Here is an 18,764-nt window from a genome sequence, read left to right on the forward strand (position 1 = left end):
GTGTTTTATTTTTAAAATACATAATTTATGGTAAATGTATCAAAATAATTCTCCTAAAAATACCGTAGACAAAGTAAAATGTTCCCCTCTCTTTAATGATGGCATAAGGCTTTGCTCTGAATACTTTATCCACGCATGAAAGCCATATTATTCAAACAGAGCAAAGGCAAGCAGTCAATATCCCAGTTTGACGTCTTAAATATATATATAAATCACACCTTATTTTACAGTTATATTATTTGCATCAATGCATTTAACATAAAACAAATGTAAAGTTTCACCAGTATTATCACTGTCCTATAGGTACTGGTGTGTCATTTCTCTAAGCTATTAAATAGCCAGAGTGAACTCTTCCCGGATGATGAGCTCACGGAACGTATTGCTCATTTGCTTTTATTACTCACAAAGAGAGATATACCAACAGGCAATATTTTGTCAGCAGTAAATTTCCTTTGCACAATATAACAAAGCTTGAATTGAACTAGCATATCATGGCACAATACTAAAAGCTGCCAAATAACTCTTGTTCTTACATGTTGTAAAGCAATTTTAGTGCTTTAGGACAAAGCAGAATTTGACATGGTATAAAAGAATGCTTCTAGCAATCAACTTGCTTTAAATGATTCAATACTGTATTAAATATACAAGGAAGCATCCAATGCTCATAGCTCTTATCTGTGCACTGCAGCATACAGTGCCATGTTACTCCTCTCACTGTTTTAATAATGTGGCCAAGACTAATGATTTAATATTATATATCAAATTGCTACATGTATTAGGAGACTTTGACTGAAAAAATAAAAATGAAATGCATTTATTACATATACATCTCTTCAAACGTTTAAAGGAATTCAGGTTTTGGTAGAAGTTAATTCATACATACAAATAGAAATATAGAAATGCATTAGAGACAAAACACTAGTATAATCATTATTAAAACAGATGCACCTACACTATTGTGTACTACTTACAAGTGTAATGTGATTAAAAAATCTTAGTGTACAACTAAGACAAGACTCACTTACTGTTTATAACCTCAGAGTTGCACTTTACTAGCCTCTACATTAAAACATGTTCTACAGATAGTGACCAACAAAATCAAGGGAAAAAATATTGTCACAGGTGAACAGGTTTTCCCCTTAAACAACTCAGGATAGCTTATGTACAGCACCACCTGTATTGTGTTACAAGGGACAGATGAATGCAGATCCCACCTCAAAAAATCAACCATAAAAGCTACAGAGAAGAACCCTTTCTGAATTAAGTCTGCTGAACATGGTTCAGATTATTGAATACATCTATAAGCTCAATGCTTTTTAGAAGCATTTACTGTATACCCTAATCCTACTTCTTGCAACACACAGTGTCACACAAGTAGTGAAAATGTTTTCCTATTCAAAAGGTGCTTGGACATTATTTTCAGGCAGCATTTTACCTTTATTTTAGTAAGTTCACATTAGGTATGTTTTAGAAAGAAGAAAAGGCCAATAGCTTTTTTAAAAACAAAATTATAAAAATATAAAATTGAGACAGACACTTATTTAAATAAATTACTGTAGTTTTATTTGTCTAACTCTATTCTAGATTGAAATCTATTATTTTAAATAAGGGATAAAATGTTGCCCAAAAGTCTAATTATAGTTACACATTTGTGTTTTAACTAGATCTACAAATCAAAATAGTTCTCAGTTAAAAAGATACAATTTGTATCAACAGTATAGGTACTTTCTGGTTCTTTAGGGCCTTACTTTAAATTGAAGCAAGTGTATCAAAATTATCAATTATATTGTAAACCAGTGAATTAACAACACTGAACGATGTTACTCTATATGGAATCCTAAAACCATAGGCAACTGACTACATCATGTAAATACAACACTCTGTCAATGATTGCAAACCCTGTATAAAAAAAAGTTTGAAGCAATAGTAAAACCCATGACTTAAAACCAGAAATATCCCTTACTAATACTAGAACAGACTATTTTCATCTGTTTCTACAGCTATACTATTTGTGGCAAGAATAAGGCCTACATAATACAACAGGCCAAAACCTAACTTCTAGAACATATACAGTATCTTACAAAAAGGTTTAAGTTATCATTTTCAGCTACAATACCATTATCATAGTGCAGTTAATAAATGTTGCATATCCTCAACACACAAAACCCATCTCAGGCCACCCTTAATAAATAGCAAGAAAATTGAATATTATCTTAAATACAAAACTTGCATTGAGAATATTTAGATTCGTTTAAAAACAGGTAATTTTATGAAAAAGCATATTTTATCCAGTATATCCGTGCACAAATACAATTTAAAAAGAAAAAAAGATGAATATAAAACAATTTAATGGAATCCTAAACTTTCAGTTTCATTTCTACTGACCAGAAGCACAGGAGCTGGATAACAATGTATCTGAACTGAAACATTCATGGCCTGATTTTAGGCAGTTCTGAGCAGCTGCAGCTTTTATTGGATTCAAAGGAAGCTGCATATGCTCAGAATCTTTGCAGATCAGACCACCAGGCTTTGCCTTATCCAAAAAGTAATGGAAATGAGTTCCTTTACTTTTGATTGCATCTGCTCTTACTAAATCAACTGAATCAAATCATTAAAAACTATTCTTAAAAGAGCAATGAAAAGTGCCATACTGTAAATTACTAATATATCGTTACCCATTTCAACTTTAACTGGTAACTTAATATTTTATTCAAAAAATAAAGTCAGTGCCATAGTAAATCTTTGTTTTCTATAAATAAATGATTATAGCACAAAGAAGCCCACAAAATAAATAAATAATAATAAATTAATTGCTGTTTAAAGTTCAAATTAAGCTTGGCTTGAAAATTGTTTGCCAGGTCTATTAAAATTATTTCAAATTTTCTGTAGATTCCTTTAATGCCTTGCAGCTGAAGGACAAACATCCAGTAAGTTAATAAAACATGTAACAAAAGGGTAGAAAGTGCTGCATATAAACCCCTGATGCACCAAAGATTATTACTGGAGACCACAGATAACACAGACACACATATATTAAACTTCGACTGGAAAGATTTCAGTCATGAACATAGCTTAAAACCATTTAAAAATTTCAAGTTAGAATGTAAAACAAACCTGTTACTTCCAATGCATGGGGGTATACATACAGATTCCATGATACTGTATTTTCACATAAATGGATTACTGTATAACCTCCTTGCTGAGAAGGAGATCACATATGCTATTGTAGCAAACCTCCCTCAGCATTAGAGCTGATCTGAAAACTACTAGACACCACAAAGATGCATCATCTTTCAATAACCTAGCTGGGATTTTTCCACTAAAATGGCTGCAGCAAGTTGCTGAGCATCTGTCATGTGAGGATTCCTTTTCATAACAATTCTCACAAGATCAGGAGGGAAGATGTTGCATAAATTTATATAAACCTTCTCCCGTGTGTCTTGATACCTTGGAGGATCTTGAGGGATTCCACAATAAGGTATGCACCAAGTCTGGTCTTGCTGCTCAGGTAAACTTTGGAAGGCAAACTGCTCGTAACATGGCTGAGTGGGGTTACTAGGCAAGGAGTAAGTCTGACGATAGCCGTACGCATCAATCCCATAACTCTGCCTATCCCAACTTCCAAGCCCATCTTGGCTGGAATAAGGCTTTCTTTGTCTTAACGGAGAATTATTATATAAATGTGAGTCTGAAATGCTATCTATTTTTGTGGATACAAGGGCCCTCCCCAGATGCATGGTCTTTGAATGTTGCAAACTTTGAAGAGCAGAGTAGTCATTAGGGTAACTAGAACGAGCACCAACTGTAGGATGCTGTAGATGTACAGACATGTATGGAGTAGGAGGTTTGTGATGATGCTTTGGTTCTTCATGACCGTAACTTTGCACTCTTGTTAAAGGATCATGGTAACTCTGCAGGAAGGGCTGTGAATTAAGGCGGCTATGTGAGTGCACATGTTGGCATTTTAAGTTCTCTTCTAATTGTGGGTCAGGTGAACTCATATAAGACCGATCATTGTAACCCACATAGGAATCGCTACTACCACAGCTCATATTACCTTCACTGCTACAATCAGAAGCTACAGAGCTAATCCTATAATCGGTGTCTAAGGAGAAACGCCTTTCAGGACTGCGTGGACCAGAGATACTTAGATTTGAATAAGCGTTCAGCATAGAGTAGTAGCCTGCGTCCACCGGAGACTCACATTTTGGGTACTGCTCATAAGGCATTGACGTTCCATGATTTTTGGTTGCCATCATCATTGGAGGATATTGTCCTTGTGGTCTTTGATCCTGAGGTGGGAAATGAACCCCGGATGGAAGGCCATTGCTTAAAGGTGCAGTACTCTGGGGTTTTACAACTGAAGAATTCGGTAAACTAACTAAAGAAGGAACAGACCTGGTTTCCAATTTGTTTTTGGTGGGAAGCTTTTCCTCTAAGTCTTGGTAGACTTGAGTCCTTATACTGGGCTCCGATTGCCTCTTTGGAGCAGCACGTTTGAGATCAGAAGTGCCATCAACCTTAGTGCTACAAGGAACACTGTTGCTTTTTACCAGTCCTCCTTCACTTGCAGCTTTGACAGCTGTGCTTCTAGACATGGCTCGAAGTTCATCAGCGACAGACCGCTGAGGTTGATTTCCTCTTTCTGGGTGGTAGTATTTGCATTTGTGTCCATAGGTACATTTCTTTCCTATTAAAAGTCATACAATTTGAGGTAAAAAAGAAAAGAAAAAAATATTTAGCCATTTGAATTGGAAGCTCTCAATTTTTTAAAATTTGTGAGTGAATTGAAAAGATTTTTGAACTGTATGTCACCAAAGTGAGGCTTTGAAACCTACTTTCTTGCTCTGTGGAAAAGATTATGGTAATGTTCAAGAAGGTAAAGGACCTATACAGCACTAGCTTGAGACAGTGCAAGCAGGAAATATTTACTAGACTGCCAATGTATCTCAATTCTGTCCTGAAACATCCCTCCTATGCTTCCACTTTCTGATCCTCTGCTCTCCTAAACTGAGCATTATGTGGAGTCCAATCTTGCTTTCATTTGAGATCTATGGTTTGGAACCCCATTCTTCCTACCCCTCCAAAATGTAATTTTCTGCCTACTTTTAAATAATATCCACAACCTTTACATTTTTAAGTCATTTAATTTAAAGGAAAAAAGTCTTCCATGAGGTATCACCTATGAGATGAACTAAATATTATGCATGTGCAATAATCAGTCTTCATGCATGTAGACCTCATGGTTGTCAGTGTGATCAAACCAGTAACCCCTGGCACAAGAAGCTTAAGCTGCTAATATTTGAGCTGAAGGAATAATTTTTTGCATTCAGGAGGCTGTTCTTGGAGTGGGAATTTTTTGTAATTCCCCATCCCCATGTGTGCTTTAGTTTCCCCTATAAGTTGCATGGCTACCCAATGGGTGGGCGGATGGGTGGAGAAAGGGAGATGACACACACGATGACACTAAATTTGCTCTCAGGGAAGGCTAGGAGACATTGGTGTCTCTTATGTGTCACCTACCGGACTGGGTGGAATGAAGTGAGCCATTACAGAACTCGCTGAAACCAACCTAGATCAACAAGGGGTCTAGAGACAACATAACATTTTCAGTAGCAAAGGTGAGTAGAGACCCCAGCTCAAGAACAAAGGACATGAAGATGTGAGGTGGAAGATGAGCATGAGCTCTGAAAGAAGTTTGGGAGCTCTCACTTGGGAACTAACTGAGGAGGTCAGACAGACACACACAGCTTGAAAATGGAGTTCACTAGAGCTTGGCTGGGGCACTGGGCTGACCTAAGGATTTTCTGTGCTGTATTCCAGTTGACTAGTAAACCTTACTGTTTTGAAAATGCTGCTTGAGTGTAAATGTAAATGCTTAGTGAGGTGCTTCACTCCCCGAAGAGCACACAAGTTTCTGACAGCAGTCTGTCTCAGTTGAGCACACTGAACAAAGCACATGGTGTGAAGTAGAGTGCTGAAGCCCAGCGTTTCAGCCTAAGGAGGTGGTGAGGCTGTATAGCCTACCTTGAAAGAAGAGTGAGACCCCTGGGGATTCTGGCCCATCAAAGGGGTTCCTCCAAAAGACTGTTCTATAGTTATGTGCATAGCACCGATCCTGTGGATCCGCCACAGTGGGGTCATGATCACAGCCAAAAAGCTAATGTATTACATACTTCCACATTAGACTAGCTTGTCCTGAGTGTCTGCAGGCCAGGGAAGTTCAAGTTCCATCTGGGGTATCACTTTAAAATGCACTGTGGCCACACACATTAGACACGATGATATCCTAAATCAGACTAAAATCTCTTCTGCACGTTAGATGACCAAGTCTAGCTTGCCTTGCAGGAGGAGCACGTAACATACTGGCTTAGTCAATGTGAACATATCTCCTTGTAGCGGCTGACCCCAGTAACTAACATCCTGGTACTTACTGATGGCTAACTAAGTTATTTCTTTAGTTTAAATGGTAGATATAAATACTAACACATTCTTTTCCAACTGATAAATGAATAAGACGTGTCAGCAGAAATCTTGGCTCCACTGAAATCCATGGGAAAACTCCCACTGATTTCAACAGAGTCAGGATTTCAGTACTTGTCAACATAAGATAGCTCTGTAAAAACATCTTATTTTTATTGGCACAGCTATAAAGAAAGGAAGCAGTTTGGCTTTTATCCCTACCTATACAATAAATTTTGCATTTAAATCAAAGTTACCATATGGACATGGTTGCTTCTTATGTTCCGGTACAATAGGTTTCTTCCTTAGAAAATTGTCAAGGCTTGGGCCATGACGGCCAAGAGGATCATCAGGAGGCATGAACCTATAACATAAACAAACGCATAAAAGAACTGAACACATTTCATTTTCATGTTCCTGTTGCAACCAAATTATAGCTGTGGACTACCAGTTACAATTATCTGTCATACAGTATGTCAGCTTTATTCTAAAGTAGTAAACATTTTCCAGGAAAAGGTTTAACAAAGAAAATCCATATTTTGCAACTAAGAGGAAGTTGTCAAATCAGGACTATTCAACAAATGATTTAGCTCCAATCTGTAGTTTCGAAAGACTGCTTCTGCACTACAGCATCTGCTTGCCAGAAAACCTCCCCAAAAAAACAAATTCCAAAAATATACTCCCTGGCTGTCCTGCAAGCTGTTTTACAGTCTGCAGGACTATGCAACATATCACAGCACTGCCCTATAACCAGCAGCACCGGCCAAAATTTTTAAAACTGAGCGCCTACATCAATATTTAAGCCTGTAACAGAAGTCGCCTGATTGTTCGAGGTGCTGAGCAACGCCTGCTCTTCCACTGGGGTCAACAGGAGCTGTAGGTGATAAGCATATTTTAAGTTTATGCCACTTCTATTTAGGTGGCTAAGGGGAGTTATTCCAGAAGAGATAGTCCTGATTAACTCAAACTGGCACCTTTATTCTGGAAAGAGAGTCTCCACTCATGGAGTTAATCAGGAACAGTTAACCTATTTTAAAATTCACACCCGACCTTATTCAGGATTATCCTTCATGTGTTGAAATGCCCTAATTTAAAAATTAAAAGGTTAAAATTTTTGTCTTAAATACAAGAAAGGCCATATTGGGTCACACCAAAGGTCCATCTAGCCCACTATCCTGTCTTCTGATAGTGGCCAGTGCCAGGTGCCCCAGAGGGAATGAATAGAACAGGTAACTCTCAAGTGATACATCCCCTGTTGCCCATTCCCAGCTTCTGGCAAATGGAGGCTAGGGACACCATCCCTGCCCATCCTAGCTAATAGCAACTGATGGACCTATCTGCCATGAACTTATCTAGGTCTTTTTTGAACCCTAAGAAATTTTATATAATCTGCCAATTTCGCCATGTCACTGTTTACCCCTTTTTCCAGATCATGTATGAATATGTTGAATTGGACTGGTCCCAGTAAAGACCCCGGGGGACACCACTGTTTACCCCTCTGGATTCGGAAACCTGACCATTTATTTCTACCCTTTGTTTTCTATCTTTTAACCAGTTACCAGTCTTTGAGAGGACCCTCCCTCTTATCCCATGACAGCTTACTTTGCTCAAGAGCTTCTGGTGAGGGACCTTGTCAAAGGCTTTCTGAAAATCTAAATACACTATATCCACATGCTTACTGACCCCCTGAAAGAATTCTAGTAGATTGGGGAGGCATGATTTCCCTTTACAGAAATTACATTGACTCTTTCCCAACAAATTATGTTCATCTATGTGTTCAACAATTCTGTTCTTTCTTATGGTTTCAGCTAGTTTGCTCCGGTACTGAAGTCAAGCTTGCTGGTCTTAGAAATGACTAAAGATTCTTTGTTGTTCACAGAACAGCCAAAGCAAAACTATCCCCTAGGTATTTTATACTATGGAATACACTCAATATACAAAGTATCTGAGCATCATGGGAATTACATGGGCCCAGTAAGTAGTCTAATCCTTTTTCAATCTTTGGGTTCTTTCCAGGACAGGTGGGAAAGGTAAATAATACATTTTGACCGTGGTTATTACCATTATGGAGAGCATTGGCAAAAAGCAGAGGTTTAGGCTGAAGGTTTAGAAGATTAGGAACAGAACCTGGAACTACAACATCCTTTTATTTTCTCATGTGTAGCTAATAATTTTGATGGAAACTAACATGTTAACGGAAGCCCTCAAAGTGCTCTTTTTCCATTAGTTTTCTAACAAGCGATACAAAAATCAAGGCTACTTACTTGTCATTGACAAATGAATACATCAACAATCGCTCATCTATGAACTTCTTCCATTCTGGCTTTTCATTAGCTAGGTCCCTGTAGTTATCATTAGACACAATGATGCCATCTGACTCAAAGGCCAGCTTCACTATGAATCTGTCATCATAGCATACCACCCTTCTCCCCTGCACACGACGGGATGGTGTAAACACCAGAATTTTCTCTTTTTCTAACTTGCGCAGGATTTCTTGATCTAGAAATATTAAGAAATAGTCAAAGACTTAATGCCTGAAGTGAAATCAGGAATTTGTTCATCTTTACAGATCTTAGGGTTGAGGCAGAAGGTCAAAAAGTGTTTAGGGCCAAAATATGCCTCACCTTAAAATAGTTATAATTCAACAGAAAATATCTGATGTACATTATTTTAAAATTTACATTCAGCAATCAACCAATATGTTTAAAAAACAGAATTAATTCTACACCATTTTTACCAGACCATCAGAAAAGACTGCGTTCTGTGCTCCCTGTGCTAGCTCTGCAGCAGTTAACAGATATACTATTTCCCAAGTTTGGTTGTTAGAAGAGTAAAAATCCCAAACTGCTCTGATGTCAGGAGGAGAGCTCACACGAGGCAAAGGAGTTCCCTACTCTGCCCAGTACTGCGTGGCCACGTCTTATTGTACCCTGACTGTAATCTAGGTTGTCCAGTGACCGCATTCTTAAGTAAAGATAAATCTCTTCATCCTCACTTGGTACTCACTGAGGTTAAGCTTCTGAAATTGTCCCAGTAGTCCATATTAATGGAGCCTCCTCTCTCCACAAGTGATTGACAGACAGATATGGAGAAAAAAAATATATCAGGAGAAAGATGACTCTCCCCCACAAGGAGTCACTGGTACTACTGCGCACAGGAACCTATTTTCCAGCCTGTTTTGAAGTCTGGTATTGTGGATATTACATTGCCCCCATTTCTCACAAACATGCAGACTCTAAACTACCTTCTGACAGGCCCACAAAAAAGCTGGCTTCACAGCTGCGTCACCAAGTTTCAGAACAAATTCAAGTTTCCATCCGTATTGTCAGACGAATAATGATATAGAATTTGTCTCCCTTCTCTAAAGGTCAAATGTCTCATTTCCTTTCAACCCACAAAAACAGGCCAAATCAAAACCACAGAAGCTCCTTGATCCTGTTAAACAAAGGGTATTTAACACCTTGGAGAAACACCTTGGTTCACAAAGGCATTTTCTCTGTTCCTTGTGTTGACGAGCTTGATAGGCTTACAAGCAATTTTTGACCTCAGATAGCTAAACTGCTTTTTGGAGTACAAAAAACTCATGACAGAATCTCTTCTGCCTGGAACAAAGATGTCATAGGAAGAAATGCTGGCATTAACAGATCTGTAAAATTTGTATTTGGTGTATCAATTGTTCTACTCATTAGAAATACTTAAGATTCAAAGACCAGTGTTTTCAGTACCCAGTTCTCCTTTTCAATCTTCCCTATTGCCCAATGACTTATTAAAATTTTGAATGGAATAGTAGCTGTTCTTCATTATGGCAGGATTCAAGTTCTGTCATATTTAGATGACCACTGATAAAGCAAAAAAGCTGTGCTTCAAAGATTATGTCCTGTTTTCAATCACCACCATTTTTACACCTATTCCATCTAAGACCTCTTCAAAACTCAGGAAGGCCACACGTTCCAGCTGAGTTTGAATGCAGAAATTATTTCACCAGATTTATCAGGATGCCGATCTCAAAATGTAATTGTCAAAGGGTAACTGTGATGAAGTGATTCTGTTTCCAGTGGGGATCAGTTCTTGGCCCCATGCTATTTAACATTTTTATCAATGACCTGAAAGAAAACAAAATCATCACTGCTAAAGTTTGCAGATGACACAAAAATTGGGGAGTGATAAATAATGAAGAGGACAGGTCAGTGATACAGACTGATCTGGATGGCTAGATAAACTGGTGCATAAGCAAACAACATGGGTTTTAATATGGCTAAAGGTAAATTTATACATCTAGGAACAAAGAACGTAGGTTACACTTACTTAATGGGATACTATCATAGGAAGCAGTGACCATGAAAAAGGCTTGAGTGTTCAGCTGAACATGGAGCTTCCAATGTGATGCTGTGGCCAAAAGAGCTAATGCGATCCTGAGATGCATAAACAGGAATCTTGAGTAGGAGTAGAGAAGTTATTTTACCTCTATTTTTGGCACTGGTGCCACAGCTGCTAGAATACTGTGTCCAGTTTTGATGCCCACAATTCAAGAAAGATGTTGATAAATTGGAGAAGGTTCAGAGAAGAGCCACAAAAATTATTCAAGGACTAGAAAACATGGCTTATAGCAGGGATGGGGAAACTTTTTGGCCTGAAGGCCACATCTGGGTATGGAAATTGTATGAGGGGCCATGAATGCTCACAAAATTGGGAGTTGAGGTGTGGGAGGGGGTGAGGGCTCCGCCTGGGGGTGTGGGCTCTGGGATGGGGATGAAAGACTTGGGGTACAGGAGGGTGCTCTGGGCTAGGACCGAGGGGTTCAGAGGGTAGGGGTGGGGGGTAATCAGGGCAGGGGCACAGCAGAAGGTCAAGGCGGGTGGCATTTATCTCAAGCAGCTCCCAGAAGCAGTGGCATGTCCCCACTCCAGCTCCGAAGCAGAGGCATGTCCAGCATGCTGCCCTGTCCGCAGGCGCCACTCTTGCAGTTTGCGGAAGCAGCAGCATTTTCCCCCTCCAGCTCCTACGTGGAGCTGGCCAAGTGGCTGTGCATGTTGCCCCATCCGCAGTTCCAGGTCAATGGGAGCCGCAGGGACAGCACTTGGGGCAGAGTCAGTGTGGGAAGCCCCCTGGCTACCCCTATGCGTAGAAGCTGGAGGGGGGTCATGCTGCTGCTTCCAGGAGCCATGTGGAACCACGGCATGTGCAGAGCGGGGCAAGTTCCCAATCCTGCTCCACAGCTGGAGCGCCAGAGCAGGGCAAGCCCCAGAGCCCGCTTCCCAGCAGGAGTTTGAGGGCCAGATTAAAACATCTGACAGGTCAGACATGGCCCATGGGCCGTAGTTTGCCCACCCTTGGTTTATAGCGATAAACTAAATATAAGGAGCTTTTTGAGTCTAACAAAGAGTAGATGATTAAGGGGTGACTTGATTACAGTCTACAAGTATCTACATGACAAACAAATATTTAGTAATGGGCTCTTCAATCTAGCAGAGTAAGGTATAACATGATCCACTGGATGGAAGTTGAAGCTAGACAAATTCAGACTGGAAATAAGATATACATTTTTAGTGGCTATAATAATTAACCATTGGAAAAATTTACAAAGGATAGTAGTGGATTTTCTATCGCTGACAATTTTTCAATCAAGATTAGATGTTTTTCTAAAATATATGCTCTAGGATATATCTGGGGGAAGTTCTACAGCCTGTGTTATAAAAGAGGTCAGGCTAGATGCTCACAATGGTTCCTTCTGCCCTTGGAATCTATGACTCTGAATAAGGAAACTCCCCATAGACTTGTTGCAAAGGATAACTGTGAAGTGCCTCTGTTCTACAGAAGATGCAAGGATATGCTAGCAATAGACTTCTGCGCTTTCTCCACTTCTTACTTTTCCTCCCATTGCCAAGGTGCTGATAGAGACACAACTGGACAAAGTAAAATGGATTCTTAAAGCTCTAGAAAGACTCTAGGCTTGGCCTCTTTCTCAAAACCCTCTGTTGCAGGGCCTACTCCACCATCATAATCTATAGCCACAGCTTGGGATGAATTAAGTCTGAAGGTCAAAAGCTGTCTGACTGATGTCCTTCCCAAATCTCCTACACAAGTAACTACTGACCAGCACAACTGAACCTGCCCTTTATGACATGCTGATAGGAATATTTCCTCTGAGTTACAAATATCTTATTTTCTTACCATCTTCAATGCAGCCTATCATAAAATCAGTCTTAGTACTTCAGAGAGACAGATCCTCCATTTAATGATATGATGGGATATAACAAATGTTTCCAGGTGGTAGCTCATCCTTAATAAGGTATGCTCTAAAAGTAGTTGAGCAAATAAAAACTCAAATTCTGCAAAGATTACTCCATTTTGGCAGTGAAGTCTGGTGCTCAAAATACTGCGACTTTTCTTTAGAAACTATGCTGACTATTCATTTGAACTCTCTTTCATTTTAGGTGGCATTTTTAGAAGCCATTTCTTCAACCAGAAGGCAAGGACAAATGGCAGCCTTTATTGAAGAGTTTGTTTCATTATCTTTTGCCTTGAATGAGTGGTCTTGAGAACTCTATTCAGCTTAACTAGCTTTCACATTGAATCAAGAAGCTTCCCTCCCTCTCTTCTGCCATAATCCAAAATGTGATAAGGAGAAAGAATTCTCCCCTGGTGCGAGTCCTTCATTTTTACCTGGGAAGAACAAGCACATTCAGATGAAATTGTTTTCTTTTTCTATGTTTTGGAGCACGAAAAAGGCAAAGCAGAACACCAGTTTCTCAATGGAGTCTTTCAGCTTTCCCTGAATGACACTTCCAAGAGGGGTTCCATTTGTTACCCAAAAGGGAGGGGACTTTCTGGCCACAAAAGAAAGTAGCTTCTGTAAGAGTCTCTTGTCCCTGTAAACAGATCTCTTCAATTTGAACTCCACTCAAAGCAGCCACCTAGAAGTCCATCTTCTCTAGAAGACATTACTGGGTGGATTTCAGTGTACTGGCTGACTCAAGACTTTTGGAGTTTTCACTCAAGACTTTTTAAGACTAAAATTTAGAAATTTACTACATGAAAAAATAACAGCGCAAGGGGGTATGCCTTTCTTCTCTCAAGTGCAGCTCATTGGTACCACTGTTGCCCATCAGTATGTATTACTGGAACTACCTTACAACAAAAAAGGCATTCTTCCCGATCATTAAAAGGAATTTGTTTCTGAGCTGCTACAAACATCTACATACTCACTACAATTCTTTCAAAAAAATTTCGTTTTAATGATATACAGCAGATGGATAAAAAAAAACCCATAACCTTAGAGATTTAACTAGAAACTTTCAGGGAAAGCTCATCTGGCAAGCACACAAAACAATGGGATCTTGCTGTGTATTGGCTATACATTCCCTTGTCTTTTTCCTCCCTACCTGAAAAGGTCTTAGACCAAAGATGTTTTACTGTATAAAAAAATAAATTTCAAATGGTTTGTTCAGTTAATGCTCATGATTAGTCATTAGGAATCTCTTACTTTACACAAAACAAAACTTAAGACAGTGATGTCAGAACAGAGTTTACCTGTGATAAGAGCATCAGGTCTTGACTGTTCTTTTCTCCATGCTGGCACAAACACGGTAACATCTTTGTGGCGTCTTTCCAAAAACCAGTCTACTGCCAATTTTATTCCTCTACAAGAAAATACTTCTTTGTTCCCATGGCTGAAACAGACATCACAGAAACACTTAATTTCTTGTTTTACAACCATTACTTTCCATGTGATCATGAATCAAGCAGAACATAACAAACAGAGCTGATTATTCTTAGTAATATTATTAACTTAATCCAGGATTTCTATTGGCAAATTTGGGGTTAATCTGAATTCCCTCTCCAACACTGCCTCTTCCCCCATCAAAGGGAGAAAATCAAAATGAGGAGACAGAGGAAGATAGAAGTAAAGAGCTGCTGTCAACCAAATGAGTGTTTGTTACACAGTACTGTTAATATATGGTAATTATAATGCACATGTATTTAAAGGGAGAGATAGTTATTTCAAATGTATATGAAAAAAGACAGTACACACCGTTTTAAAAAGATTTTATTTCTGTTTTACACAAATTTCTTTTTTTCATTTGTACTGTTTTAAAGTACATTTTCAGCCCCCTAAAATATTGTACTGTTTACCACACAGGGTCATTTTGGGGAAGTTTGGGAAATAATGCAGGGAGGGAGGTGGTGGTATAACATTGGCAGGAACAGAGGAAAAAGGGAGTACAGGTTGAAAAAGTCTGTTTAGAGCGATGACGTGGCTTTTGGTCTCCCTAGTTACACAGGCTCTTCCACGGATTGTCATAGAGTGAACTGAGGAGCTAGTGTCTCAAGATTCCCAAGATGAAGTATTAAGCTGCATCAAACCATGTTCCTACATTAGGGTTGCCAACCCTCCAGGATTGCCCTGGAGTCTCCAGGAATTAAAGATTAATCTTTAAGTAAAGATTACATCATATGATGAAACTGTCAGGAGTACATCCAACACTTAGGCAACACAAATCTCCATATGGGCAACACAGGGACAGGGTGTAATCCATGCTAGTGTGTGGGGGGTTTCAGTGTAAAGAATTATGGCCACAATCAGATAAATACAACTGTTTTCAACAAAGACCTGATCTGAGATCTTCAACATCAAAAGAAAAAAAGCCCCATTTGATTTACTATTGCCAGGGCCAGCCCCTACAGACAGGATCACAAACTAAACCAGTGTATGACAGTCATTTTTGCGTATTTGAATCTAATAATAATGCTCTTGTTGATTCTCATGTATCCCCATTACAAAATTCAGAGGGGAGGATCCTCTAAATATTTCTTCCCTACTTTTAGAGCTTCATTAGTACTCGTCTGGAACTCTGGACTTAAGTCTGATTATGTAATTTGACATCCCTTATAACTTTGGGTACTGCAGTTTATGAAACAATGACTATACTGCCATTGTGACATGCACAATATGACAGTATAACAGCTTTTTTAAAAAGAAATACTGTAGCTTACACTTATTCTTGATTCTAATTGGCCAAAAGAGAATAATGTGGCTTGTTAAAATTCTTTACAACTCCCCAGAAATCGTAAGCAGATTAATATGTATAAAGGTGAAGGTACCATGATTTAAAGACACACACAAAGCAAAAAGCCAACAGTGTGTCCAGTCATCCCACCTTCCACTGAGATGCAGTCGGATTTCACACGTTCAGGATGGGTGGGCCTAGTCCATACTTGGATGGGAGACAAATGAGGTTTCATGGCCTAGGACACAGAACACTGGACTGGGAGTCAGGACTTCAGGACCCAAGAATAGTATCCAGGTTTGCTGGGTGATTTTAGGCAAGTGACTTCCCCCATTTCTGTACCTCGGTTTCCACATCTGTAAAATGGGGATAATGATACTGACATCTTTTGTAAAGCATGATATAAGAGCTAGGGCATCATCATGATGTGTAGTCATTAAAGATCTTACAGCACTTTTCAAAAAGAGTTCTGTGTATGTTCCAGCAATCAGCCCAAATTCCTGGTAACAACCCCAAACCGACCCTTTTTTCCCAACTGGGTAAAGGTATTTTTCACTTTCTACAGTAAACAGTTGTTTAATATTGCCATGCTGTGTTAAAGAGCTTTTATGTTTCACATCAGAAATGGCTTCATTTCTCAGATTTACAGGATGAAATACTGGCCTCATTGAAGGCAATGGGAGTTTTGCTATTGATTTCAATGAGGCCAGGATTTCTCCCATACATTTTAAGGCCCGAAGACCATCTGTTAGGACTATCTTTGACTTCCTGAATAACACATGCCAGAGAATTTCTGTTGTGGGTCAGAAGAGTTTGATATTATGAATTTATATGTAAAGTTCTGGAATGGTGGCCACAGTACACCAATTTTAGATGCTCTGCTGACTACACATGACATCATAACTCACTTGAGGTTTCAGCTTTCATAGCTCTCCCTCAGAAGTTTGGCCAACACTATTATTACATACGTAATACTTAGGCAACAGGAATTCATAAGATGATTGACTACAATATTTATGAGGAAAATATCAGTGTGACTAAAATGTGTAGTTCTCTTGAACACTGCTGTCATGTGGAGCTTTGTCTCTGCTTTTGGTTGTGTGCTTCCTTCAGCTGTATTTCATGTAGGTGAGAGGACAGGAAATGAAAAATTTTATTTTTCTGCTGTCTGCTTGTCAATATTTGGAAAGTAAAGTAGTGCTTGTATTTCTTTATTAGGGAAGATGCTTTTTCAAGTCTAGAAATCTATTCAAAGATGAGCAGCAGGCTTTAAAAATGTAAACGAAGGTGCAGACTGGGAGTAGTATTTATGACAAAATGTCGGAGCCATCTGCGGTGTTCTGCTTTGGTGTTGTTTGCTGAACCAGCTTGATCTAGTGTACTTAGTGGATTTAAGGAAAAGTGTCTATCTGTCCTTTACACTGTGGGTATGAATGACTCTTATTTATTTATCCCTCCGGTGTCTTTTTACAATTGCATATACTCATTCAAGTGGTAGGTGGTGTTTTAATTTTAAAGAATAGAAAAGCAATAAGATAGTGATTTTTTTCTGAGCAAAAACTCTCTGAAGTGTTGCCTATGGGCTAGCACAGTTAAAGAGCTTGTGAGAGCACGTGACGAGAGCATTTTCACATTACTTTCTTAGCCCTCAGGCTAAAATTTAAATAGTGGCTACATATTTTAACTACAACACTAAACCTTCAAATTGTCAAAAATAGTTGTGGTATACTTCTAAAAGGATGACCATATATAATGCATGCATGACTTCAATGGTGCCATGCTGCAATATTCAGGTAGCCATGAAGGTCCCATATTTTGGAAGGTATAGAATATATACACACACATACATTTTATAATTGCACTGGGCCTTCTAGTTGATGGCCTGCAAATACTTCTATTGTAAAAAGGTTCTTAGCTCACTGACATTTGTTGCACACAAACATTTTATTCAGCGATGGATTTTTTTTTTTTTTTAAATCAAACCACAAACCACAAAATGTAAAGCGAATAAAATATCTGGAAACTCTTTCCTTCTCCATATTGACTCACTAATTTTTTTTGCTTGTACACTGTGTAAATATATATCGTATATACAATACAGAAATTGCTGTGCTAGATAAGACCAGTGCCCTATTTCTGACAGTAGGTACTACCAGCTGAAGCAGGAGCGTTTCTATCCTTCAAAAAAAACTTTATTTACTATAACTACTCTGGGTAAACTTGCTTTTCTTGTATCAGATTTTTTTAATCCTGCTAATTTTTTTTTTATCCACAATGCTAACTTGTGAGAACGAGTTTAACAGTCTAATTGATAAAAGAACATACATTTTTTACACAATGCATAGTGTTAAATTTGCCACATATTCATATATTTTAGTGGAGTTTGTATAGGGGAAGAAACAGTTTCCAGATAAAAAGTGACAAAAAGAGTCCTGTGGCACCTTATAGACTAACAGGTTATGCTCCAATACGTTTATTAGTCTATAAGGTGCCACAGGACATTTTGTCACTTTTTACAGAGCTAGACTAACACGGCTCCCCCTCTGATACTAGTTTCCAGATAGTATTTTTCATAATCATTGTGGAAAAGAATTGCTCTACCATTTCAATATCTTAACTACACACACAAATCTCACTATTGTTTGTAAAGCTGAAACCAGTTAGCACACTAGATTGTATGTTTGACATCTAAAAATAGGTATTTCTGTAAGAAAGATATGGTAACATATAAATAAATGTTTGTGGTAAGTTCACAGGAAGTTTAAATTCAATTGTTTCTCTTTAAATATTTTTTTTCCTTCAGGTCACTTGCTGCTACATTTTAATTTTTGATGCACATTTATATTTTTATTAAGTATAAAAATCCATTTTTACTTAAAACAAAGAAGTTTGCTGTGAATGTTTTGGTGCATCAAGAACCTCTCCATAAAAAAAACAAAAAAACAAAACACCCCCCCCACTCTGGTATAATACAGTTCTTAAAAACATGGAGGAGGAACAAAACAAAAACAAAACAAAAAACAACTTACTAATTTTGCCCTTTTCCCATTTGACAAAGGAAAAATTTTCCCCATGAACATTCCTGGATTTGGCTCTCCCATGTTTGTTTCCTTCTGTGTGCATAAGCATTTTTCTGTATCTCTGGGAACAGCACGTTAGGCTACTGTCCTACAAATACTTAGATTTTTTTTAAAAAAATGAATGTATGGTTACATGCTAAATATCCCAAATAGCCAGGGGGCCCACAAGTTAGTACCACACGTAAAGGAGACTTTTAGAACATTATTCTTTTTA

At 38.5% G+C, this 18,764-nt stretch overlaps 1 protein-coding gene across 5 annotated transcripts in view; it reads right to left on the reverse strand.

The window, feature by feature from the left end:
* Positions 1-16: 16 nt before the first annotated feature.
* The window catches only part of ZC3H12C (zinc finger CCCH-type containing 12C), a 58,984-nt gene continuing 40,236 nt past the window's right edge, over positions 17-18,764 (reverse strand). For all 5 annotated transcript variants that reach the window (XM_075061688.1, XM_032779793.2, XM_075061687.1 and 2 more), the window contains 4 exons: positions 13,993-14,132; positions 8,727-8,961; positions 6,720-6,826; positions 17-4,690 (listed from right to left, as the gene is read on the reverse strand). In XM_075061688.1, coding sequence (XP_074917789.1) covers positions 3,294-4,690; positions 6,720-6,826; positions 8,727-8,961; positions 13,993-14,132 — 1,879 coding nt within the window. In that variant the 3' untranslated portion in view covers positions 17-3,293. The remainder of the gene's footprint in view (positions 4,691-6,719; positions 6,827-8,726; positions 8,962-13,992; positions 14,133-18,764) is intronic.

This window comes from Chelonoidis abingdonii, chromosome 1 (assembly GCF_003597395.2).
Source record: "Chelonoidis abingdonii isolate Lonesome George chromosome 1, CheloAbing_2.0, whole genome shotgun sequence".
In the NCBI taxonomy this organism is placed as follows: domain Eukaryota; kingdom Metazoa; phylum Chordata; order Testudines; family Testudinidae; genus Chelonoidis; species Chelonoidis abingdonii.